Source organism: Glycine max, chromosome 6, assembly GCF_000004515.6.
Source record: "Glycine max cultivar Williams 82 chromosome 6, Glycine_max_v4.0, whole genome shotgun sequence".
NCBI classification, from domain to species: Eukaryota; Viridiplantae; Streptophyta; class Magnoliopsida; order Fabales; family Fabaceae; genus Glycine; species Glycine max.
Window position 1 is genome coordinate 2,899,870 of NC_038242.2, and position 26,444 is coordinate 2,926,313.

At 34.3% G+C, this 26,444-nt stretch overlaps 4 protein-coding genes and 1 non-coding gene across 7 annotated transcripts; 2 read left to right on the forward strand and 3 right to left on the reverse strand.

Moving 5' to 3' along the window:
- Positions 1-1,503: 1,503 nt before the first annotated feature.
- Positions 1,504-3,308, reverse strand: LOC102660797 (class 2 transcription repressor NC2 alpha 2). Of its 2 annotated transcripts, none has more exons than XR_414564.4 (5): positions 2,974-3,308; positions 2,709-2,802; positions 2,357-2,448; positions 1,694-1,766; positions 1,504-1,597 (listed from the first exon to the last, which is right to left on the reverse strand). It is a non-coding gene; the product is annotated as a class 2 transcription repressor NC2 alpha 2 (transcript). The 2 variants fall into 2 exon arrangements; XR_414565.4 differs by having other exon boundaries at positions 2,758-2,802; positions 2,974-3,306.
- A 1,094-nt stretch (positions 3,309-4,402) lies between these two features.
- LOC100784436 (uncharacterized) lies at positions 4,403-5,856 on the reverse strand. Its single transcript, XM_003527666.5, has 2 exons — positions 5,410-5,856; positions 4,403-5,119 (listed from the first exon to the last, which is right to left on the reverse strand). Exons 1-2 carry the CDS (start codon positions 5,596-5,598, stop codon positions 4,664-4,666), a joined length of 645 nt encoding a protein of 214 aa, XP_003527714.2. The 5' UTR covers positions 5,599-5,856; the 3' UTR covers positions 4,403-4,663.
- Positions 5,857-7,410: 1,554 nt separating this feature from the next.
- LOC100789577 (uncharacterized) lies at positions 7,411-11,784 on the reverse strand. The gene is made up of 7 exons (XM_003528209.5): positions 11,350-11,784; positions 11,169-11,257; positions 10,934-11,075; positions 8,776-8,871; positions 8,534-8,656; positions 8,077-8,339; positions 7,411-7,903 (listed from the first exon to the last, which is right to left on the reverse strand). The coding sequence occupies exons 1-7, from the start codon at positions 11,486-11,488 to the stop codon at positions 7,793-7,795; spliced, it is 963 nt and encodes a 320-aa protein (XP_003528257.1). The 5' UTR covers positions 11,489-11,784; the 3' UTR covers positions 7,411-7,792.
- Positions 11,785-15,790: 4,006 nt separating this feature from the next.
- LOC100791690 (uncharacterized) lies at positions 15,791-20,807 on the forward strand. 2 transcript variants are annotated; one of them, XM_041016252.1, is made up of 8 exons: positions 15,791-16,113; positions 16,227-16,430; positions 18,159-18,216; positions 18,555-18,635; positions 18,731-18,763; positions 19,115-19,354; positions 19,443-19,584; positions 19,964-20,807. In XM_041016252.1, exons 2-8 carry the CDS (start codon positions 16,252-16,254, stop codon positions 20,443-20,445), a joined length of 1,215 nt encoding a protein of 404 aa, XP_040872186.1. In that variant the 5' UTR covers positions 15,791-16,113; positions 16,227-16,251; the 3' UTR covers positions 20,446-20,807. The 2 variants fall into 2 exon arrangements, with proteins under 2 accessions (XP_040872186.1, XP_040872185.1); XM_041016251.1 differs by having other exon boundaries at positions 15,818-16,089.
- Positions 20,808-21,430: 623 nt separating this feature from the next.
- On the forward strand, positions 21,431-23,175 carry LOC100792747 (putative dihydroflavonol 4-reductase). Its single transcript, XM_003528213.5, has 5 exons — positions 21,431-21,891; positions 21,965-22,093; positions 22,175-22,339; positions 22,407-22,712; positions 22,827-23,175. The coding sequence occupies exons 1-5, from the start codon at positions 21,634-21,636 to the stop codon at positions 22,965-22,967; spliced, it is 999 nt and encodes a 332-aa protein (XP_003528261.1). The 5' UTR covers positions 21,431-21,633; the 3' UTR covers positions 22,968-23,175.
- The last annotated feature ends 3,269 nt before the right edge of the window (positions 23,176-26,444 follow it).

The following is a 26,444-nucleotide window of genomic DNA, read 5'->3' on the forward strand; positions in this document are numbered from 1 at the left end:
GTTAGGTTAAGCGTATACTTTTACTTTTCTGAATTCATGTCCATGTGGGTTACATTAATTTCTTATGATATTATGTTACATGCATTGTTTGCTATTGTGTTCCAACAAATATAGAAAATTGCACAGGCTGAATACGATTAAATAATCACTAATCTCTCTTGACTATGTCCAACACATGAGTGCAGACATTAATTTCAAGATCACTACATATCTATTAACTTTCCATCATGTAAGGTTAAATGAGAAATCAGCCCAATCATTCACAGATACAAGTTTGATACCCTCCTCACTCTAATCTGCATATAACTACCTCACGGTCTCTTTCTAAAACTAACTCGTACAGGGTTTTTAAGCTACTGATGGCAATTTTTAAAGGGGGGAAATTATCTGAAGGTAAGAAGAGATATGAAGAGATGTTGAGGAAGATAAAGTGTCCATTAACAACATACAAATGTGTTTTATGTTAAAAAATAGCAAACATATTTTTATTATATAGTATTACTTATTGTATTGACTGGATATCACATATAATTAAATTAAACAATATGATTTATCATCATATATGATGAACTCATCACATGTGAACTCATAGGGCTGAAGCAACTCTTCCAAGAGCTAAATTTTGTAAAGTAGGCCCTATGAATACCATAGGTGATAATCAGGCATCCTTGCACATGTGCATTTAGATTGACTGTCACTACACAATTTGTTGGTTCTATTCTATTGATTAACCAGCAGATCTTCACTAAATCTCTTTGTGGACAGAGGATATCATATGTATCAAGATAGATGAATATGAATTATAAGCATCGAGTTGGGGGGGAATATTGAGATTACAATAGGATTGTTGAGGTTATGATAGCATTGCATTGAGATTTTCAGATATAAGCTGAGATTGTGCTACAATATTTGATTTCATAGTAATTAATTCCCCTTTATTTTCTGTACATAATTAGCCAATTAGGCTGAAAATCTTGCAGATCTTTTATTCTTTCCCTAATTATGGGAAACCCATTGTATATTGTTTCACTGTTTCTATATATGATATGGATGACATGCTCACTCCCAAGCAAGTTTTCAAACAATCTCATAGTTTCCTTCAGATTCAAGTGATAGAACACACAACACAAAATTATGTTGAAGTGACAGTGCAAATAAGATATACCAATAATGTTTAACAATCTACTTCACACATGGATGCATACCCTAACAAGCAAATTACCTTTTAAACATAAATAAACACTTCTAATCAGGTTTGGCCATTCATACTTCATTTACATTATTGAGAATTTTTTAAAACCTAAAAAATGGCTACTTTCCTGTTTCACATTTAGCTTCCATTTATAACTTGGACATATGGAAAAGGGGAAAGTGAGGATTAAAATCAAAGCTAAGAATATTAAAAGAAGTCAATTATAAAGGCATTATTCTAAGTTCTAGAGTTGGTTCTAAATCACTAAAATGGGAGATTGAAGAAAAGTAATAATAACATAAGAGACTTACAAATGCAATGAATTCATGGTCTTTGCTCCTCTTTGAAGAGTTATTTCATAAGTGCGGTCACAAAGATCTTGCAAAAATAGTTCTAGAGCTTTAGCTGTAATGCATTCAAGAGCAATGTCAACAACATGTATATGACAAACAAACAACCAGCAGCCTGAAGTTAACAACAGAGTAAGTCAAAGCAACTCACAAACTAAAACAGGCACAGCGAGTGCTATCTTTCCAACATCCTCATCAGCTTGCATTATCTTCTTTATCCGAGCCTGCAATTTGAAGATCTCATCACATCAAATAAAGTGTTCTTTGACAAGAGCTCACTCCTTATAATACTTAATAAACAAGTAGAAGAATTTAACAGAGTCCAAATTACAAACTAACACCCTTATGAACATTATATAATTCAACTTAAAACTTGATTAGAAGTTTATAGAAGTGGTGTCTCTCTCTGTCTCCCTAAATTCTCCCCCCTCTTGAAGTAAGGAAAAATCATTATGTCTCCCAACTCTCTAATAGATGGTAGTTACTGTAAGTATTTTATTAACTATACATGATGACTCTGTATGCTGTGAAAGTATAATGGATTAAATTGCTAGATAACTGATAAAAGCAACACATTTTATTAGAGAGAAATAGGTATAAACCCCAATTACAAAGATCAGAATCACTCAGAAAAAATTACTGGAGGTTAGCCAAAAGAATATAACCAACTCCAGAAACATACATGTAAATAATTTTCCTTTTCCCCTTTCCTCTCTTTTTATTGCATTTAAATAACAATACTATATCTCAGGGCAATTAAATATCTTGTTTCTGCTGGCAAATAACAATACTATATCTCATGTTTACTTCCTACCTTGACAGAGCTTCCAACTTCCTCTAGTTTCTGCATTAGTAGCAGCTCCCCAAAGGATTAGGATCATGTTTCAATGACATTGATGGAGACATCTAAAAATCAAAGAAAACAACAATGGGTGAGAGAGAGAATGAGACAACAAGTAAGCAGCAAGAACAATGAGTTCTAAGTTCTAAGCGATATAAAGGTACATAGTCCTATTTTTTTATTTTTTTCCCACTCACCTAGTCTTATTAGAGCAAAACTGTAGGCACAATCCTATTTTTTTTTATTTTTTTTCCAACAAGAGCAAGTTAAACACAAACTAAAACTTAACACATTCAAACAACTAAAACATCATGTGTTTTCGTACTGTGGGGAATGTGTTGCTGGTGTAAGAGATGAGCAAAATAGAATCCCACCACTACACATAGAGTTTGGTCCACGCTTCTTTCCGAATCCCACCACTACAATCAAACAAAAAGCAAAATTAAAACCCATTTCACGAAATCCCCAAATTCACAATCTCTACTATTCTAACACAACAAAATCGAATTTTTCAGTAGAAAATGGGAAAAAAAAAGAAAAACTAAGGATGTTGAACATTGTGGGTATAGGCATCTGAACACAACCCTTACCTCTTGGAGCAGCAACAATATTAGGGTTAGGTGTTTTCGTTCTCACAAAAACCCTACCCTTCACCGGAGACGGGTCAGAGCACAGGTTGGGAAATGTCCACGACGAGCTTGTGGAGGTCAGGGCAGGGTGAAGGGCGAGAGTGAGATGTATGGAGGTCACGGCAAGGTGAAGGGTGAAGGGCGAAAGGGCATGCGCGTACCAAGACTGAAGCATAAATAATTAATAAAAATAACTACAAATGAGACAAAGGCGGTTTTCGTATAAAACCGTAGTAATAGGCTAACAAACAAAGGCGGTTTTTATAAAACCGCCTTCGTAATGTTTGTATCAAAAGCGGTTTACAAGACCCGTCGTTAAGCTTTATAAAAAGTTGGTATTAATTTCAAAATTGCCACCGCAAGCTATATTACATCGATTATTTCATAACCGACTTAGATTCAACGATGTTGAATCACACTTGTGTAGTAGTGACAATTTTAAAAAGTGTTATGTATTTTTTTACTCAAATTAAAAAATATTCATATAATACACAATATATATATATATATATATGTTGAGTTTTTAAAATTTGGATGGAAAAGTTCAATTCTTTATCTAGCCACCTTTCGGGTCTGAATTCAACCAAGCCTTCTGTAGGCTAATTTTGTCGATGGATGCAACCAAGCTTATATAAGTAATTTCTTGTCAAGCATATGAGAAATATATTATTGATATTTTATAGTTCATTCTAAACAAATGACCATGCTTGTTTAACAGGTATGTGTATTTATTAATTGGAGAAAGTATATCCAATGTTTAACAGGTGATTAGTTGAAGTATATGCCATGCTATAGTTTATCAGTATCATCATTATGAAATCAGCTTCCCCTTCCGCATTTTTGTTAGCTGTGAGATAAATGACAACTTTTAATGATTGTACTAATGACGCCATCATCTATTTACATACCAAGAAATTAATTGAAGGTACTATTTGCTTGATTCAGTTATTAGAATGATTAAAGAAAAAATAATTCCAAATCCTCCAACAAATCTTTCTACTAGCCTTTTATGATAATTAAGTAATAAATGTATTTTATATTTTCAATACATTAAATGATTTATTTTTTATTCAATACTTACTATTATAAGTGGTAGGATGAGGATTTATTGGAGGATATAACATTACTCTTAAAGAAATAGTTCGTGTCTAAATTTGTAGGTCGGTGTCACCTTTTATATCAGAACTGCAACACAATGTTCATCGTATTTTTGTTGACAATTTCGTGTTATAACAAAGCTCAGAAAACTGATACCTACTGTCATTATTTTTTTTTTTCGGAAACAGCATACCTACTGTCATGTGTTATTATGGAATAATAATATAAGAGTTCTTCATTTTAAATACGCACAACTATATGAAAAAAAAACCATCATCTATAAAAAATCCTATAAAAAGTAAAAACCATTGTGCTTCCGCCTTTCAATATTGATTACTCTGTGTGGCAGTTACAGTTCCTGAAAACAAAGATAAAATAAAAGTACTAACTTATCTCAAGTAAAAAATGGTTAAATAACCTCATAAAAGATAATTAGTGTAATTAATCATATACTATAATTCAAGATGGTCCAATCATATCTTTTATAAAGTTGTTTAACCTATTTTTACTTGAGATAATCTTATAAAGTAGCATAAGAGGTGAACAAATATATTCATGGTTTGTTAGAAGTTGGTTGCATTTTAAGCGACAACCATGACTCAGAAGGTGACTTGGGCAGTGGTGGAAGCAACACAGCTCTGCGGCAAAGACCAAAAGGCCATCCCTCGCAATGACAAAACTCCTGAATCACTGAGGGCCTCCTATATTTGGACAAGTCAAGTTCGTTCAAGCTTGAACATCGTGAAAGGTTTGTCTTCACAGAATAGAATGCTTCCCCCCCACTTGGCGAACTTGAACAGCGTGAGAAATAACTTTTAACTGACAGAAACTCTTCTCCTTCATCACTTTCTTGATCACTCTCCACCTTTTCTTGTGGTGCCACTGCCTGAGTAGTGAAATAAAGTTCTTTCGTTGCTGGAGAGTATACCCAAGAAAAGTTGTGTCTCAACACATTTGGCTTGTGCTTCTGTTTCTCCATGGTTCGGCTTATCACTGCTGAGATAAACAACTGGGGATGCAGATGAAAAGAACAATATTCATGATGGTCTTCCATAAGTGAAAAATTAAGAGTCTAAAAATCTGATTTTGGTTCAGGTTAACTGGTATTTAAAAATCACATTAAAATATTAATTTAATGTTGATCTCATATTAAAGAATTGATTTTGAATTAAAATAATTTAATATAACTTTTGCTTTAAATAAAAAATTTAAAACTAATTTATTTTTAGAATAAAAACTTTAAAAAATTAATTTTAAATAAAATTAATTTTATTAACGCTCTATGATGGAGATACTTACTTCTTGTTCCTCGTCAAAATCGCTCACTGGGTACTCATCCTCAAAACTTGAAGTTGAAAGCCGTGCTGCAAAACTCTGGCAACTGGAGAAAACTTCCTTAATAAAAGTTGCCACAAGGTATTTGCATCTCTTGGGATGGTTTGGTGGCTCTTCATGGTAGAACACACCCATGTGGAAATTAATTATCATCAATTTGTCAGATAGGAGCACATTTATATATCCATGGAACCATCAAATTCTGTAGATTTGATGTTCGAATTGACCTGCTTCGTTGATAGTGGCCCAGCAGCGTACTGGGAGCACTAAAAATGTTTTCTGTTCTTTAAGGTAAAGACAAAGTTAAAATGGCTTAAAGACATTTTAACTAATGGCTACAATATTCAATTTAGGATTCAAATGTTTATTTGACAACGGTTAAGTAATTTTGGTTGGAAAATTTTTATGTGCGCTAGGAATAATGGCATCAGATCAATATATAACAACGTGGCATGTGACACGTCTTTGTGTTTTGGACGTATTATGTATGCCTGTGGTACACATAAGAAATGTCTCCACCAGGTAACCTTCAAGGATTTGTTTATTTCTGAGCGTAGAGATAGTGCTTAATGAGTGTTACACTTTAAGTTAAAGTCATCGTTAACGGGACGTGCCACCGAATAAATACTGCTATTTGATAAATCTAATTGTATTGGTTATCCTCCAAATGAAGTTATATCGGGAAAAAACACAGAAAGGGACAAGACCTTCGGGACATGTTAATCTAAAATGACCCCTTATGGTATGCCTTGAAATTGACTCACATTCACATGGTATAAAGATGTTATAAAAATGTCTTAAGAAAAAAATGTTAGTAGTAATAAAAAAGGATTTCGAGTAAAAGAAAAGAGAAAGTAAAATTATTTCTAGAATTGATTCATTGCATTGCAAAACAACTAATTAGGGATCAGATTCACGTGCACGAAGTAGTCTTTTTTTTTTTTTTTTTTTTGCGATCATGCACATGTAAAATTTGGAAGACCCAGTTAAATTATTTAAAGTGTGTTGAGCTTAACTCTATTCAACATGTCAACCTAGTCTTCCTAGATGGTTTGGGGGCAGTTTGAAACTCAATTTATGAGCTTCAAATCGTAAATATGGGCCAGAGAGGATACAGTTTCCTAGTTTAGTTCATGGTTTTCTTCTGAGTGTTTGCCACTAGAAGTTAAATCGATCAAGTATTGAACATTTTGTGAGTATTCTAACAGTTTTAAATAAAAGTTTCACATTGAATAAATAAGAAGAAATAAATATAATTTGATTTTAAAATCAGAAAAATTGTTTTATCTGAAAATTATTGGATAAGTTTTTGACTTCGGATACCAGTTTCACTTGGTCAAACCATATCTTTTATAAATCACTTCCCTCTTTTTTCTTAATTCACTCTTATTGAAGCATATAGTCCTTCCCGATAATTAAGCGTAGGGTGCATTTGCGTAATTGGGGGTCTCTCAAAGTCTCACCATGTAAAACACCTCTTTTATGCATTATAGTTGGCAAGTATTATGAGTTAAATAAAAAGGTGAGATCAGCCAAAACTCATGTTTGACACGTGTTAGTCAAGACTCTAGAATAGCAATAATGGCGGTTGAACAGTTAAGCCTAAGCAGCGTAAGTTGCAAACTAAACCTAAGTAGAAAACAAAAAAGTAGGCTAGGCTCAAGAACCATATTTAACTCCAGCTGGAAAAAAAAAGGTTTAAACATGACAATTTTTAAGTCCAATCCTAACCCATTTTGATGGTTCTAGCCACAGTTATTAATTACCTATTCTGCTTGGTAGTATTTCAATCTTAAGTTGAAAATCTCGAGGATCGGGTTGACAAAATAAACTGGGTAATATAACTACTAAGTGAGACATACATAAACATTTTATTATACATGTATAATTGTAGGTATGATTATGATGGATAAAAGGAAGGGAAGCGGACAGAGAAGATTGATGATGAATTGATGATCATCAACATCACGAACAAGAATGATACTATGAGTAGGATTCTAAGTCCCACAGATACAATGAATTATGTTATCAGATAGCTTACAACAAAACAACATGCTCATCAGTTAAAAGTCACCTTTCCTCAGTGTTAGACCCGACCTTGGTGGAAAATCCTTGGCACTGAGGTGAGTCTGTCAAAAACCGCATTTTGACCAAAACAAGTCATAAATGAACATAGGGAAAATTCTTTGCTCCCCAGTTCATTTCTTTTACACAAAAAACATGTTGAAGAACAATGGTATATAATCCACGAGCATGCAAAGGCTTTGCTAAGCTAGCTTTGCACTCTTGTGTAGTCTACAAGGTAGCTCTGGTTGATCTCGTCACATTTGGTATTTGGTTATTTGACTCATGAACTGATAACTCCAGAGACCCATGGAACGATCACTGGTGCAGAAGGATGTGAATTTCGATATGATTCAGGATACTTATCCTTAAAATTTAGTCGAGGTTTCTCAGCCTGGATTCAAAATATCAATTAGAGTATATTAGCCAGCGAGAAGGAAAGATAAATGATCACAAGATGAAAATTTTCAAACCAGACAAAATATAAAACTCAATAGTATTTTCTCAGACCACAGAGAGAATAAAAGTATCAAAAGCCATTATGCAAGTACATAGAGAAGTTCTTACATATTTCAGCCAACATTCCTGATGTTTGTGCTGGTAGATATCTGGAGAATGACACCCAAACTCAGATGGGCAATAAACCCATATATTGCATTTCTTTTCCCCTTCTTTGGCATGTTTCGCATGGTCCAAGCAAGCCTGACAGCAATCAGCTGCACTATCTTTGTGGAAGGTAAGACCCCATCTTACTGCGGCGCCATCATAATCTGTGTGCAGTTCAGCATGGCACTCGGGTGAAACGGGTCTGCCAGGAAGGACCTCCTCCTCTGGAGAGAATGTATACTTGGTAAGTCCAAGAATAAATTTCTGCAAGAAATCAATATACATGCACACTACTTCCAGATTCTATCATGCATAATGCATTGTTCACTGATTCCGGGAAACCACTCAAGTGATGCATAAGGGGAAAACTACAATAGAAAAAGAAAATGGATATTACGACTGAAGAAACTGATATTACCAAACTCCTCTGCACCCTCAGGTTTGTCGTCATGTTCTTTATTAGAAACTTGAGCAGGTATCCAGAGGCCAATCTCTTCACAGAGCACAGCCCAATCAGACTCCAAAGCTCTTACTAGCATACCTAGGAAGTTGAATACAAGGTGTGAAAGGTTTGTAAAGCATCCATTACCAGTTTGCAGAGCATTATCTAAAAGCATCACACAATCTGTCACAGACACAACAGAAAATCAATGATCATACCAGCTTCTTCATGGGGGATGGTTGAATTGGAAGTCCCCTTCACAAGAGCTGACTTGACCTCTTCCAGTTTTTCTTTGCGCCAACTCTCAACTACTTCTGTATTATTGAAAATGTAATATCACCAAAATGAGCAGAATAACTTGTGTTACAGATAAGTTAGGAATACTTCCAAATTCTTTAAATTTTTTCATTTAAATGACACCACCAAATTTAATGTCTAAAATAGTGTAGCTTATAGTAACTCATTAAACCAGGGGACTAGACTCCTCATTCTTGGGATGAACTTTTTCCTCAGCACATTATAGAAATGGTCATGCAGTACAATATTAATCTTCACTAGAATGGTCATGCTATGTTACAAGTCACCTTTATCTAAGCTATGCCTTAAAATGACAATTAAATCATGAAAGCATAAATAAAACAATTCCAGATGGAAAGTTTATCCCCCTCCCCAGGTGAGAAAAGGAATAAACCAAACATTATACACCCAATGCAACCAAGACATTTTAAGCTGTTGATTAGTATCTCAAACAATGTAAGCCCCCTTTACATTTAAAATTACACAAGGCAAACTGATGGTCTCTCTCTATGATTCGGGATGACAAATAACACATTTAAAATACCAAGTTATGTGATATTGTGATGTTCAGAGATTTTACCAATTAAATACAAACTAATGTTAAGTAATTTACTTGATCTCTCTCTCTCTCTCTCTCTCTCTCTCTACTCTCTGGATATGGATACGATGAGCATTTCATACTTTCAATTTGAGTGACTAAAAACTCAGTCAATGTCTGCACTTCTTACTCAATATACACAGACAGAGGGATCAATTCAGTCAAAATCACTCTTATCCCCTTCAATAACTTTCTACTGGATAAATATATCCCAAACCCTACCCTTGGATTGGAAGTTTTTATCATATAGAACATATCAACAAATCTTAAATTAATTCAAAATTATTTGATACCGCATTAGCATGAATAAAAAATAATGTAACATTTACTTTCAAAATATTTTTAATTAAGAACTGTACAATTAGATTCTTATTGTTGCTTAATTTTTAAAAGATTGGCACAAACAACTAAGGTGATTAAATACAGTTATGATTTATCAGTTGGATTGGCAGAACTAATATTCTACATATGTTAACAAGTTATTGAAGGATGATGTGTGTTAAGTCTTACATCAGTGTAAAGTGTAAACTGATCTCTCCTCAGCTAAAATTAACTGCAACAATTTTCAAGTTCCTTCCTTATTGTCTCTAAAGTTATAATAGAATCTTCCACTCTCATTGATTAACATAAACAATTATAATTTAGCAAAGGACTTATTCCTGTAGCAAAAGAGAGATGCATCATGATAAGAACCTTAGAGAGCCACACCACAAAAGCTATTTGTTGTAGTTGGAGAGCCTAAAGCCTTACAAACTCCACACCAGAATTCCCATACTTCCAATGTGGGATTCAAGTCCTACATCCCACCATGCTCTACAGCCTTGACGCCCACATGGGCTGGATGTGCACTAACCCTTTTACTAGGTCCCAGAAGAACACTACAATGCTAGCGTCATCACCCACGCTGCTCGTTTGCAGATGAGAGACATGGCAGAAGGCTCTAATTCCAATTGATAAGAATCTTGGAGAGCCACACAACAAAAATTAGTTGCTGTAGTTGGAGAGCCCAAAACCATATAAACCCCACACTAAAATCTCATACTTCCAGTGTGGGACTCAAGCCTCATACCTTACAATTGGATCCTAACACATTATATGGACTGATCTAGATTAATGAGAAAACAGCAAGAACTTAAACGAAATTCCTTATCATCAAACTCTCAATCAGGAATAAAAGCTTAGACACAGCTATAAAACCAGCAGTTGGTGCACTTTTGTGATAGTAATGAGGTGAGCACCCGACGGCTAACACTTGCAGTTGGTTGCAAAGCTAAAAATTATGGTAAGGTGGTGGAAAATGCATTTTTATTACTGAAAAGCCAAATGCCAGAGTAGCAATACAAATCATATCTTATCCTATGTCAGCTTAGCTTGAATGTAAACACAATATTTAATAACTAGTGTTATCAATACACAAGATGCTTAACAATGTTCACAGAGATTCTTATCAGCAAAATTCACAAACATGCATTCACATTTACCTCGTTCCATAGCAATATCTGTTCTACTGGAATTCAAGCTCCTTAGTCTCTGCAAGATCTCATCAATTATGTTCTGTTTCAAATGCCAGGGCAACTTAACTGCCTCAGTTTCACTCGAAAACTCCGCTTCTAAAGCCTTCACCTATATTAGAACAACGATTTCACAACATTAACTTCAGCAAGTGACTAACGGAAGCAGATACAATACAAATGGTTCACACCTCTAAGTTCTTACCCACTTAATTAACTCCACAGGTTTAAATTCCCAGCGGATTTGGATTGATTCCTCCATTTTCCGAATCTGATCTGGGCTATACAACGCAGCTGAAAAAGAAAACCCTCATGCAGCAACCGTTATTATTAGTGTTAAAAGGAAACATAGAGAGGAAATTGATTGGTGTTAGTTAGTAACTTACCGTTGCGGGAAACGTTTCCGGAGTAGATGTAAAGAGAAGCATAGAGAGAGCGAAGAACGTAGAGAGCAACAGCAATGTTGAAGAAGCAAACTAAAAGAGTGGTTTTCTTGTAGGAACAAACCCACTTGCCTCTCGCCATGTTCCTCTCTTCTTCATCCCACCATTGCACGCTTCCTCTTTTGTTTAGAAAAGCCTCTTCTTTCGTACACTTTAATCTGAGATCGAAGAATCGAAGCAAACCTCAAGTGACAAGCTTGCGCTACCAATTTGAGATTTGCTTTTCCTATTCGAAGGTGATTTTATTTTTATTTAGCTTTCGGGGTTGTGTAGTTTTCGGCGGTGAATGTGATCAGCCTATGGACCATGGAGACATCGAACCTGGGTTGGTTCTATCGTACGCTTTTTGTCTGAGGTGGGAATTAGACGGAACACCTAATCATTTCGGTGATTCCACGATTATTATTCATGGTGGTCATGCTATACTGCGCACCCCATTTTAGACTAACGTGCGCCCTAATTTTCAATTTTTTTTTACTTGGTAGGAAAGTAAATAAAAATCATATAGTTTTTTCATGAGTGATAATGTACAAGAAACAAACTTAAATATGTATTTGATTTCTAAGTTTGTGTTTTTTCTATGCATGTAAGTTTATTATTTTAATTTTAGTTTTTATAAGTTAATATTTTTAAAAATTTTAGTTCATGTATATTTTTTAGTCATTTTTAGTCTTATTAACTTTATATTTTTATAATTTTAGTGTATTTAAGATTTTAATTTTTATTTATTTATAATTCCTATAGTTTAGGCTTATAAAGATTAAAATTAAAAAAATAAACTTACAACAAGTAAAAATAAATAAAATATCTTATAATGATTAAAAATTTTAAAAAAATATAAATTAACAGAAAATAAAACTAAAATACGAACTTAAAAAAAATAAAAAAATATTAACTTGTAAAAACTAAAAACGTATTTAAACTTACTTAAAATTTATAGGAAAATGCTTAAAGATACAAAATAGTTTTTGTTAAAATTATATGAGCAATTTTTTTCTCAAAATACGAAAAAAAGTTGATCCCTATGATTTTATGATTCGTATCTTTTAGTTCTTATAATTTGAAAGTATTTTTTTTAGTCTCTATCACTTATATTTTAATTTTCTTTTAATTCCTTTAGTTTAAAAATGATCTTTTTAATTTTTATAGTTTGTATTTTGATTTTCTTAGTTGAAAGTGATATTTTTAGTTTCCATAATTTGTATTTTTATTATCTTTTAGTCCTTACTATAAAAAATAAATAAAAATAATCAACCACACATTAGTTATAAATTATCAACTATTTTTTTATTACAAATTATCTTGCGATAAATTAGTTACGAATTACTTGTTAATATTTTTATAGTTAATTGTAATTGATAATATTATTCATATTTTAATAGTAAAGACTAAAATAAAATTAAAATATAAAATATAAACTAAGGGACTAAAAAAATTACTTTAAAACTATAAGAGATTAAAAAAATATAATAAATGATGAAATTATAAGGATCAAACAAAAAATTAAACAAAAATAATAAATAAGAGTATGAGGATCCGATAGGGATCTCCAAATTCTATTTCGCGAACACATCACTAGGGTGTCTTTTGCATTGCTAATTAGATGTGTGTCGGAGCGTATGTCCCCGCAAGCCAAAGACAAACTCAAACATGCATTAATTAAGAGTGGCATTGTCCCAAAGAGTTCCAATGACCCGCAACAGAACGGCCCAGACCTTAACCTTATACAATGAACCAAAATTATGAAAAGCTATACCCTGCATACAAACCCTATAATCACTACGTGAGATGGTGCGGACAGTATTGTGGTTGTATATTATTCCACACGTACAAGGATAAATCGAAGTTGTGGAATTTGGCCTTACACAATAACCATGCTTTGTATTTTATTGCTTCAGTGATAGCCTCTGAATCAATAATCTTCATGTTGAATATGATATCATTTTTGTGCAGCCAAAGTTCCCACACCACAGCTTCCCACACGGATCACCAAGCTAAGGTTGGCTTGTTCCTCTTGAGCGTGCCCCTATGTTGCCAAAAATGCCTAATACAATTTGCAGGCAGCACACGTATATCCCCTAACCACAAACAACAACACTTCCAAATATGTACGTTGTGCAAACTTGCACTCAAATAACAATTGCTTTGATGATTCAACATGCTCATTACAAAAATACACAATCTGAATTTGCATCCCTGGGAATGATGTTTCTTTTTTTTTTCAATTTATCCATATTTTGGATTCTATCATGTGTCATCCTTCAAATGAAACCTTTTGACCTTTGAATGTATTGGTAATTTCCATATTCAATTATGGAAACCCCCCTCCACCAAGTCTTCCACAGTGAGCAATTTAACATGTACCTCCTCGCCACATATTCCTTTCCCCATTGAGTTTCCATTCATTACACAATATATTTCATCAATCATTTTTTTTTCAATTAATATTTATTTAAAAAAAGGTCAATCATCTAATATTACTATTCGTGCTAGTTTCGCGTGAAAGAACGACTCTCTAATATATATACATTTTTTATATCATATTTTTCCTTAAAGAGCTGTTATTTCGTACGAAACTTTTTATTATTTTACGTTAATTCAATCTAAATATAAAAAGTGATTGTTGTGAATTTATGCAATGTATTTTATTTTTCAGAATCAATGAAAGAGCTCTACCATTAAATTTGAGTATTTCTAAGATATATGTCATCCATTCCTAACACCACAAATCTACAATCAGAGTGTGTTAATAAGGCATCTATACTCTGAACAATGTTATTCAAAATGTGAAAAATTACGCTAAAACAATATGCCAAATTATGCGAAATTACTTCAATACACAAAACATCATGTTATTACAGCACAGAAACATGTATAACAATTGGTTAATTCCGTTTTTACTTTTTCCCTACCTTTTTTCTTTATTATTTCCGGGCTAACCAATCAAATAGACCCAGTTCCTCCCACGAAAAGCTAATAAAAACACTTTGCATAAATATATGCAGTGCATACATTTCCTAAAGCCCATTTATATATATTGCTTAAAAAAAGCTCATTTATATTGAAAAGGCTAAAAAAAAAAAAAAAGACACTAGCCTTAACAGGTAAAATGGATAATTACTCCGAAATAATTTATTGGAATTACACAGTTGAATTGATGCTTGAAAAAAAGCTGAAAGTTTTTTGATACTGACAACTAGTGTAAGTTAATCCAACAAAACACCAACAAAAACTAGTATAAAGTTTAAATAAAAAATATCACCCACTATTATACCGCCACAATATATCAATTATCATACTCTTATTGTGCTTATTGATCCAGATTTGGCCGAGTTTAATAATCTTGGCTTTAAGTCAATTATTAAAGCTTAAAATCTTCCATGGAAAGCTACCAATCGAATAATGGACCTGGAATGGTGGAGGATAAGGACAACGATCATCAAACTCGACTTGTATCTATCTTCAAGCATTCTCATCTCATGTGCGTAATGCTTAGAACAAATCGAAAGGAAAGAAAAAAAAAAGTAGTGAAAAACAATTTTTGTGTTGAGAGAAAGACAGGACAATCGAGGTAGAGACTTGAGAGAATTACGAACGTATGTTTTGATACATTTTTTAAACACATTTTCATTTTATAGATTAAAAATTATTAAGATTTATAAAACTATGTGACGTGACTTGTGAGTCTGAAATTCTGTTTAACTATTTTTGTTTATCATTTTAAGATATTTCTTTGGTACAATTTTTTAGTACCATTTTAAGATATATAATAATTTTTTCAGTACCATTATAAATCTTGATCAACACTAAACAACATATATATTTAAAAGAATATATGTGAGAATGAATAAATTTTCAGCTTAGTTTTGAAATTATATGAATTGAAGATATATTTTTTTCAGTTTTATTGTTTTTCAATATATATGAATTGAATATTTCAAGTTAGTTTTCAATTTAAAAAATAATTTTAATTTTAATTTATTTTCCATTAAAAAAATTAATAATACGTTGATTTGAATGAAAGTGAATTCTAATTCATTAAGTCTAATATTCAATTCAAGTTTTTTGATAGAAAAAATGTAACTTTTAAGAAAATACTCAAACAAAGGTGGTCACTGAGATGACAAATACTTTGCAACTAGTAAAAAAAAATAAATTAAAACGAACATTAATTTATAATTTCGGTATAAGTACCAGAATAAAATCATAGGATGAAGATTAGATTACTCAAATTACAATATTATTTTTTATAAGCAAGTTTTTGAATCTTGATTTACCGATTCTAATTTGCTGATTGGATCATCGAATGCTTGATTATCAGTCTTACACTGTCGTAACCAATCCAAATCCCTTAAAAACGTGTTGAGAACTAATTAATAATTAATGACATTAATAATATCTCTCGTGGAAGATTTTGACTTTTTTGGGGTGAATCCCAAATTCTCGCTTCCCATCGCCACGAGTTGAACGCAACGCAACAAACACAAAATAAAAGGTGGGCAAACCAATAGAAATGTCCTTCTGTGTTGTGATCTTCGAACAAGCGTGAGCTCAAACACACAACAACACCTGCTTCTGGTTCAGACAACCTTAACTTTGGTCGCTCTTCGGTTCTTTCCAAGTTCCAACCACGGTGTTTGTGTTTTCCGCACGAGTGACGGGAACAGAGAAAAAGCTCAAATTGCACGTGCCTCTCTCCCTTCTCTAGTAAACTTTATCCATTTCTTGTTCGATTTTGGGCAAATTTTAGAGTTTTGTTTCCCCTTGTTGGTTCTCTGGAAATTAAGTGTTCGGAGCTCTGTGGTTTTTGTTGTGGCTAGATTAAGAAGAAGAAGAAGAAGAAGAATGTGGGGATTTGGTGGTAGATATTATTGGGAAAGAAAAGTGGCTTGTGAAAAAGTCGATGGGATAGTTGTGGTGTTCGCGTGGATGTCAAGCGAGGAGAAGCACTTGATGAAATACGTGGACCTCTATTCCTCTATTGGATGGAATTCACTCGTTTGCCATTCTCAATTTCTCAATATGTGAGTTCTATACTTAGTTCGTTATTGGGTGCCCCTCAATTACTTTTTTATATTAATTAATCATCTTTGTAGTCACAGACACTAATAGGTGATCTCTAAGTTGTGTCAGTCGACAGGATTTGATTCCTAAAGTGTACGGTGATAGCTTGTCAATCGACATTTGTTATCCATGTGTGTTCCTAGCACTCCTCTTTATCACAATTTCAACCCTTGATTTTCCAATTAAGAGGATTATCACTCCACATTTTGTCCTCTAAAGTGTACTTTAGAGACGTCCAACCGAAGAAGATAAGGTGTTACCTTATTCCACTTTAATCAACTCACCTATTTCAATTATAAGTAGTAACAAATATGATTTCCGCTCCTTAAATTTTGGGAGACCTGCACACCACGTGGATAAGTTCTGTTCGTAGTGATGTCTCACGCTATTTTTGTTCATGATCATTTGACCTTGCGAGTTTGAGACTGGGTCGTGGTTTCTGGTTTGTGATTATGGACAGCTAAAACAAAAAAAAATTCCTCCCCTTAAATTTTTTACCTCCTTAGTAAGAAAACCACTGATGAGTGACTAGTGAACCTCTGCCAGCAAACATACTGAAGTCTTGTTGTCTTGGCCATACATGGGATCAAGGACTAAAGACAAATAGCAGCAAGAGGATACATACTGTGAAGGGTGGTGTTGCAGAGGTAAAAACAACTCCAAAGCTAAATAGAAAACAGGAGTTACTACTACTAAAACCATATTATCCAATAGTGGGACTGGGGAAGGGCGCGGGGGGGTAAGTGTGGACATTTCAAACCAAATGATCTCAAAGCAGAAAAGAGAATGAGAGATTCCAGACTAAGAATTAGTTGTATGAACTACTAATACCTGGCCTTATAGTTTACAGGTATAATTGAATATTGAAGCCTGATTTCAGTTTATACTTTCCAAAAAATTGAGGTGGGGGGAGGGGGTTCCCTCCATTCAGTGTACCACTGTTTGGTTACTGATGGAACTGTAACATATTAGCTTCATGAAGTGTAATGAGTAGGAGTAGTGCCTTTGTCTTTTAGGACTCTAAAATAGACAACAATACCTGGTGTTAGCTGGTTGGCCTGAAGCATGAAATGCCACAATAATCTTATCTATGTATATGAATGTTGTCTTTAGCAGCTAAGCTTGCCTTGAATTGATCAATATGGTTATCATGACCAACAAATTAGGTGAAGTTTCTATCAATTTTTTTCTTCTACAAATTGAATTTTAATTTAAGCTTTATAAATTGAAGCATTTTAGATGGAAGGGGTTCTTATTCCAATTGTTGAAAGTTTGAGTGAGCTAACTATTATGTTATAACCTCGGCATTTAATTGATGAATCTCTGAAGGTCAAAGTTGTAGCTGTTTATTTGTATTTTAGTTGTCTTTCTTTTTTACAAGGTGCGTGAACACTTTGTTTAAAATTTTTGCTTCTATTATTTAGAAATTAGACTGGTGATGGGATAAGCTTGAGTAGTTAATCTTCAAATCTCTTCTTTAAGGGGTTTATTGGGTGCATGATAAACTAATGCTAAGTACGCTAAATTATTTTAATTGAAGTCTTTGTTTGGTTGTTAGATAAAATGATCTACAGGTGTTTGGGATTTTATTTATTTTCCATGAGAAATGAGGCCATTATTGATACTTTAATTCTTTGCACATCTCAATGTATACTAAATGATGATTATATCATTGCTATTATTTGCAGGTTCTTCCCAGAGAAAGCCACAATTCTTGCTGTTGATATTCTTAATGAACTTGTTGAGGTAAAATTTTTGCTGTAATCTCGATTTTGTAGGTTAGTCAGAATGACTTTATGTTAGTTGAAAACCTCCTTTAACTTATGAATTAATTCTGAGGTGATCTACATTTCTCTGATCTTGATTAAGATTTGCAACAAAATGAGTCTGGATGAGATAAAGAGCATTCTTGTAACACCCATTGTTCTTTTATATTCCATTGTGTAGAACCTATGTAAAGTAGTCTGAAGTGAAATAAACTTATTATATTTGTAACTACTGTTGAATTTGTAAAAAAAAAAAAATTGTCAAAAGTTGATCCATAGGTTCAAGCTTACAAATACTGCCTTTTATTCAATATACAGGTGCTGAAAATCAGGCCTTGCCCCATTGTTTTTGCATCCTTTTCAGGCGGTGCAAAAGCTTGTATGCAGAAGGTTCTTCAGGTATTCTATTATAGACTGTTTTTTTATGTTTTGACCATCATGCTATACAATCTTTTAGTTCTAATATCTGATGACTCTGTTTTCCTTTCATCCAGATAATTAGTGGCAACTCTGAAGCTCATAATATGGTATGTTTCCTGCCATTAGCAGTTCAGAACCAGAAGATGGCTGAGATACATAATTGTATAATTGATAAACTCATCATTGTCTTAAATTTTCTTAAATCATTTTGGTGTGTGAAATGAGGCATACAGTGTAGAGTCCATACCCTGCATTCTGTTTGTGTTCCATGATGTAATTGATCATATATTCCCTTTTACCCAGTGTTTTGGTCAAGTTCTTGTTACATGAACTTATGTACATTGGACAGTATTTTTTGTCCTTGTAACTCCTGTTCACACGCACAACAAAAAAATCTGTTCACTTATATTTTTGTCTTTTATTTTCTTTACCACTTCTAAACTATTTTCATGGCACAGGATGACTACCAGATAGTTAGAGACTGTATTTCTGGCTATATTTATGATTCAAGCCCAGTTGATTTTACCAGTGATTTGGGTGTTCGATTTCTTCTACAACCAAGTGTTTTAAAAGTGTCCCACCCTCCAAGATTTGCTTCATGGATTGCAAATGGCATAGCTTCTGGTCTTGATTCTCTTTTCCTCAGTAGATTTGAATCACAGCGTGCAGAATATTGGTGGACACTTTACTCCACCATTGTAAGTAGCTAAGAATCAATCAACAAATTAACTCTTTTTCTTTTCTCAGGTCTCTTGAATTATCTTCTTATCAAAAAATATTTTGCAGAATATGCAGGTCCCGTATCTCATTTTATGTTCAGAAAATGATAATCTTGCTCCTTTTCAAGTTATTTCAAATTTTTTCCAAAGACTAAAAGACCTTGGTGGAGATGTCAAATTGTTAAAATGGAGTGCTTCTCCTCATGTAGGTCAGTATCTTGACTATTTGATTCATTTAGCGAAACAACAGTCATTTATGTGCAGTCTTGGTAAAGTTGGTAACCTCTTTAACCATAAGATCTGCATTTTACATTCCAACACTAGTTTGCATGCTAGGTTGCACCTGAAGTTCCAATTACTTAAGTCTGCTAGCTGAAAATATGAATGATTTTGTTTCCTATTTGCAAGATGACAGGTATGCAATTATTTCTGTTGCATGTGTGTACAAAGGGAAAGAATTGGTAATTCCTGATATTTAAGTAAAATTGGAATGAGTATTGTAACCAAATCATTTTTAGTGCAATGCCAGTTGCCATGTAATATAAGTATGTTTGTAGATCAGGGATGAATGTATTCAATTTTTCACAGGTCATTTTCGGCATCATCCAATTGATTACAAGGCTGCTATCACTGAGATCCTTGGCAAGGCAGTTGCAATTTATCATTCCAAAAATAGTCGAATTGAAGACGAGAAACAGGGTATAGAAGGAACAAAAGATGAGATCACAGATCCGTTCTCTGAATTGAGGAAAGCAGCAATGTTCTCAACTAGTTTTCAGGGTTTTGCTCTTGCTCCAAGTGATAATTTGTCTTCTAGTTCAACGGAGTATTATGTGGGTAAAGGTGTTGGCACCATAGCAGATGAACGCAAAGGAGGGTTTATTCATCTCCCGAGCCGTCCTAGCATCAATGCAAATGGGGTTCTTGGCCAAATATTGTTTGATGTTTGTGTGCCCAAGAATGTTGAGGATTGGTGTATCAGGTCAAATTCCAAGAATGCACTAGTAGCAGGTACAAGGAAGCATGTTCCATTTAATCCGATAAAATGCATTCGGCGTTCAAGGTTGTAAGATTGTTGTGTTGACTGACAGAAGCTTAAGGAGAATTATGCTTGGAAGGTTGTGTTGTCTTCAAGGTTCAAAATTTTTAGGGAGATCTAATGGGCAAAAGAGATGTGTAGTAGTATTAATACCTGAAATAAGAGGCTAACGGACTATATAGGTTACCACCTAAGCTGTTCTTTTAGCACTGTGGACTTGGTAATGTGATTGAGCAGTTTGCCTTTTTCTTAATGTAAAATTGTACAGATACTTCAACAACAACAACAACGCCTTATCCCACTAGGTGGGGATAAAAACAATGTTTTGACTGAGATCACCTTGATAAGATTATAGGGGGAATTATAATTGTAGCCCCAAATTCTGATCGTAAAGAAAGTACTAATGACTGCTTCTGAGCTCAATATCAACCTCGCTCGTTCAGAATCAAGGGTGGTTGTTTGACGTGTTGAATAAATGGAATGCTCCTCGGTCTTGTACTGTAGGTTTTTTTTTTTTTTGCTGAATTTTCTTGTACAGTAGTTAGTACAACTTATTAATAGCACATGTGAATAGTATTGTTCCTCATATATATTTTTGATTATATTTTAGTATATTAAATTTCAAAAGTTTTATTTTAATAGTTTATGTTTTTGAAAATTTGATCGTAGTCTTTTATGTTATTTTTCGTTAAAAATGATAGGTTTTTTTTATTAATTTTAAAATAAATAATTTAAGATAATGATAACTAAAAAATGCTACATTTTTTAAAAATAAATTATACAATTCATCATCCAAAACAGATGCGATTCAATCGAACAATACAAATATGTTTCTTACATAATTTTTTATAATTCTTAAATAATACATCTGTAATAAAAAATAAAATAAAATAACAAATTAAAAATTTTAAAATATAATAAAATGCCCGTTTATCATATCATACTATTAGAAACTAAAAATAGTCACTTATTATTTCCGATCCATATTTATGCAGCAATGAGGAGAAACAAATTTCTTGTGAAAGCCACACAAATTTTTTAGACTTATTTCTATTCTGTCCCTCTCCTTTCAAATTTATTACTTTGGAGGTCAACCAAAACAAACAGTGTAAGACTACAGCGAATGCTTCAAGAGTTGAATCTGGATTAAAAGCATTGACCAGACCACCCACTAGCGGCGAATTGTGTAGCAAGGAAAGAAGCAGAGGCTGAGGAAACAATGAAGATATTGGTGACCGGCGCATCCGGTTTCCTCGGTGGAAAACTCTGCGACGCCCTCGTCCGGCAAGGTTACTCTGTCAGGGTTCTCGTAAGATCCACCAGCGATATCTCCGCCCTTTCTCCGCACATCGAAATCTTCTACGGCGACATCACCGACTACGCCTCTCTCCTCGCCGCCTGCTTCTCCTGCACTCTCGTCTTCCACCTTGCCGCCCTCGTCGAACCCTGGCTTCCTGATCCTTCCAAATTCTTCTCCGTAAGTTCCCCCAAACACTCACTCCTTCATCGCCCAAACTCAATTCCCGATCTCATTTCTCTTTCTCAATTAGGTCAACGTTGGAGGATTGAAAAACGTGTTGGCGGCGGTGAAGGAGACTCGCACAGTGGAAAAACTCCTGTATACGTCGTCGTTTTTCGCTCTCGGACCAACTGATGGAATCGTCGCCGACGAGAATCAAGTACAATTCAGATTCCTCTAGATGCTGTGTTTGGTGTGTGTGTGTGTGTGTTTGTATCATCAAGTCCAATTGCAATTGCAGGTCCATCACGAGAAATATTTCTGTACGGAATATGAGAAATCGAAGGTGGCCGCGGATAAGATTGCGGTGCAAGCTGCGTCGGAGGGGGTGCCAATAGTACTACTGTATCCCGGAGTAATCTATGGGCCTGGCAAGGTCACTGCAGGAAACGTTCTTGCACGAATGGTAATTAATGTTATGTTAAGTATGGTTTATGGCAATTTATTATATGACATTTGAATGAATTTGATAGATAGTAGAGCGGTTTAGTGGTCGATTGCCTGGTTACGTGGGGTATGGAAACGATAGATTTTCGTTCAGCCATGTGGAGGATGTGGTGGAAGGGCACATTGCAGCAATGAAAAAAGGAGAAGCTGGGAATAGGTATCTACTAACGGGGGAAAATGCGTCCTTCAAGCATGTTTTTGATATGGCTGCTGCGATTACTCATACTAAAAAACCACTGTTCAGCATCCCATTGTGGCTAATTCAACTCTATGGCTGCCTCTCTGTTTTCTTCTCTAGAATCACCGGAATGCTACCTCTCATCAGTCCACCGGTCAGCTCTCTTTCTCTCATCTTACCACTTTTTAATTCTACTGCGCATAATATATCCTAATGGTTTTTCTTTTTTTCATTCTTTGTTCTTATTACTGTGCAAATCTTGGAGCAGACAGTACATGTTTTAAGACATCGGTGGGAATATTCCTGCGACAAAGCTAAAAGGGAGCTTGATTATAGGCCCAGAAGCCTGAAAGATGGACTTGCAGAGGTACTACTATGGTTGAAGAACTTGGGCCTGATAAGATATTAGCCAGAACATTCTAATACTTTATTTCATTTTTTTGAGACGTCGTAGTACTTTCTGGGCTTCAGTGTTTCACCTTGTGGAATATCAATCAAAAAATAAATACTGTAATAAAACCACGATAAGACTTTTTTGGTAGAGAAAACCACGATAAGATGTAACTTTTACAATGAGTAAGTACCTATTCAGTCCTGCTAGTTATTGAATGATTGAATCATTTGGTGTGCGTTTGGTTTACGGCAATCCCACTTTTCAATGCCCATTAAACTGAACTTTATCTCACAAGTTCAAAGTAGAAAAAGACGTACGCAAATACCAAATACCCCCTTGATGGTAAAGGCTACCGAGAGTTTGCTTCACGTATAAATGAGTTAGGACGACTTCAGCGGATAAGCTTATCAAGTAGAGTTTATAGGATAAGAGTTTATCTAAAAGCTCTACTGTGAAAAACTCATTTTGTATAAATTATTACCTTCCTATTAATAATTTGATTATCACCTATTCAATTATTATAATTTATTACATACAAAATATAGTAATATCATTAGCCATTAATATAATTAATAATAACTTTGTGCAGGAAGATGTAAAATATAAGAATAAATATCCATTTCAGTTCTTGAAAGTGTCAGGTAACATTTCAGTCAATTCCTAAAATATAAAAAATTAAATTTTAGTCATTGATTGTTAAAAAAGTACAACAAAATAATCCTATCATTAACTCTTTAGTGTTAAACTACACGATTTTGATAGCACTTGTCGGCATTGGCCAGAACATAGCACTTATCGATGCTCCTAAGAAGAAAGATCTTGTTAAAGCCATGGAGGATGTTAATGTTAAGAACAAGTGGAAGAAGAGTTCATAGGGGCAGAAAATTCATTTTCAGAAAGAGAAGGGCCTCCCTCAATGATTTTGATAGGTTCAAGATAATGTTGGCCAAGATCAAGAGGGGAGCGGTTGTAAGGCAAGAACTTGCTAAGCTGAAGAAGAGCGCTTAGACAACTTCACATTATAGTCTTCAAATTTGTTATGAATTTGCATCCCTTGGATGTTATGAGATTTCTTGTATCATTGAACCACTTGGTTAAATGTTAGGGATTTATGTCAGTACTCCAAGTTTCCAATACTTTGCATTTGCTTGCAGATTTTTATAATATTATTTTTAAGATTAACTTATATTCTCAAGCTGTAAGTGAGAGTTGCAACTGTTTTCCCCCATAATTTTATATTTACTAAGTTGGCTTTGTGATTAGAAAAAAAAAAGACACTTGCAATTAAAATGGCTTTGGATGCAAAGGGCCTCTCTTCAAATGTCTATGTTGGGATGCGATACTGGTACCCATTCACGGAAGAAGCAATCTAGCAAGTAGGTTATCATGCTTTTTGGTCAAATGTAGCCTTTCTGCATCATTCTCATCATACATCCATTTTCTCCTCTCATAATTAAACGACATACATGACAATAAATCGTGAAATATATTATTTATTATGTGTTCCACTGTATCACCTTAGACTTGAGCCCAAAATCAAAAGCTTGTCTTGTGTGACAGATTAAGAGGGACGGAATAACAAGGCTTGTGGTACTACCCCTTATCCCCAGTTTTCTATATCCACAACTGGGTCAAACATCCGTGTTCTTGAGCATGTATTCAGGTACTGCTTATTGGCACTTTGTGAATACTCTTAGGTGATTCAAGGATTACTCTTAATCAACTGATATGATTTAATTGTCAGGGAAGATGCCTATTTTTCTAAGCTTCCTGTTTCCATTATAAACATTGTTTCGTCGAAGTTTGTAGCGACGAACTCGGCGCCACCGGCAATGTGGTCGACGACCTCGCGTGCCACTATGGGTTCTCCAGATGCGTGTGGGTAGGTGGATGAGGAAGGGGAGGGCATAATGGGAAAAGAGGAAGAAAATGAAAAATAAATATACCTTAGGAACAAATTAGTCTATTCTATTCATATGTTTAATTATATACTTGTTCATTTCTCATGATAATGTGATCTTCTCTGATTTCTTTAGCATGAACCATTCTTTTTCTTATAGCTTCCAAAATTCTCCTATTCTTCCTAAAAAGACTTGCTTGGAACAGCAAACATGAAAAACACCCTGACAGGTTCAAAAGTAAGAAAATCTAGCAAATGCAATGACCTAATACTAAAATACAAATAAAATGCATGCAAAACTCAACAAAATGCTATGCAAAACAAAGGCGAAACTGTAATACATCACTACGTTAAAAGTGTTTTATTTTTAGCAACAATTTTAATGGGTTAATCACTGTGCAATCGTTGACAACAGGGCCTTCCAGTTCATTTCTGCAAGAGCAATCTTCCAAAGGAGGACGAAGTGATGACTTTGATTGATGAGGATGGGAATGAGTATCCAACAATATATTTGGCACGGAAAACAGGACTTAGAGGTGGATGGAAAGGTTTTGCGGTTGCTCATGACCTAGCTGACAGAGATGCTGTAATTTTCAATTAAGTAAGCGCACTGCATCCAAGGTGATTAAATATTGATCATATTGGCTCATTCATGCTTTTTAGTGTTTATAACATTCATCATATTTTTGAAAAAGAAAAAATGTGATGTGACTAATAATCAAATCGTTGACTCTTTTTTTTTTTCTTCACAGAATCAAGTCGTTGATTCTTCTTTTGAACGTTAAAAAACATGCTGGCATATTTCAGTTCATGTGCTGTGGTTACTACTTATACACCATTATAGTTATTCAGTTTTCTTTTCTGTTGTTACCAACTGATTCCTTTTGTCTCAATATTGCTATCTTCTGCCATTTGAATTCCGGAGTTTATCATCTCCCGGTGCCACAGGTGTACAGTTTTTTTTTTGGTACAGAGGTGTACTGTTTGAATTCGCTAATCAAGACACTTACTGCGGTTGCTTTCAGGTGTACATTATTAGAGCGAATAACCCTTCAGATAAAAGTGGGTATAAAGGTCGATTCGATCCATTTAAGGTCTCACCCATAAAACTCGCATTTTAAGCAGATTGAATAAATCTGTTTCACGAAATAAATGGATTTTTTAAGTCTATATCCGATCTGTCTGTTATGTCGCCGATAAATGGACTGACCCACGGGTTCAATTACTAATTAAAAAAATATGTTTTTGTTTGTTTGACACGACCCAAGCAAGAGAGATGTGCGATATGGTGGGAGGTACAACGTATGCAAGTTGAGGAGGAGGAAGTGACCTTCTTACAAGGTGTTTGACCAAGGTAAGGGAAGCGTGGTGTGATGCTTGCCGAGGTAAGGAGGTCGCACGCAAGCTAAGGAAAAGAAAGAGATGTCGTGGGTCTCACAGTAGAGTAAGGGTCAGGGGGAATGAGATGCACGACGGAGTGAGGGTTTAAAAGGAGAGAATATGAAGTCTAAAGTCTTAACTCTCAACAAAAATACTCAATTTGTATCATTTTTATTTTAAAATTAATTTTATCTTATATGGAATACCCATGA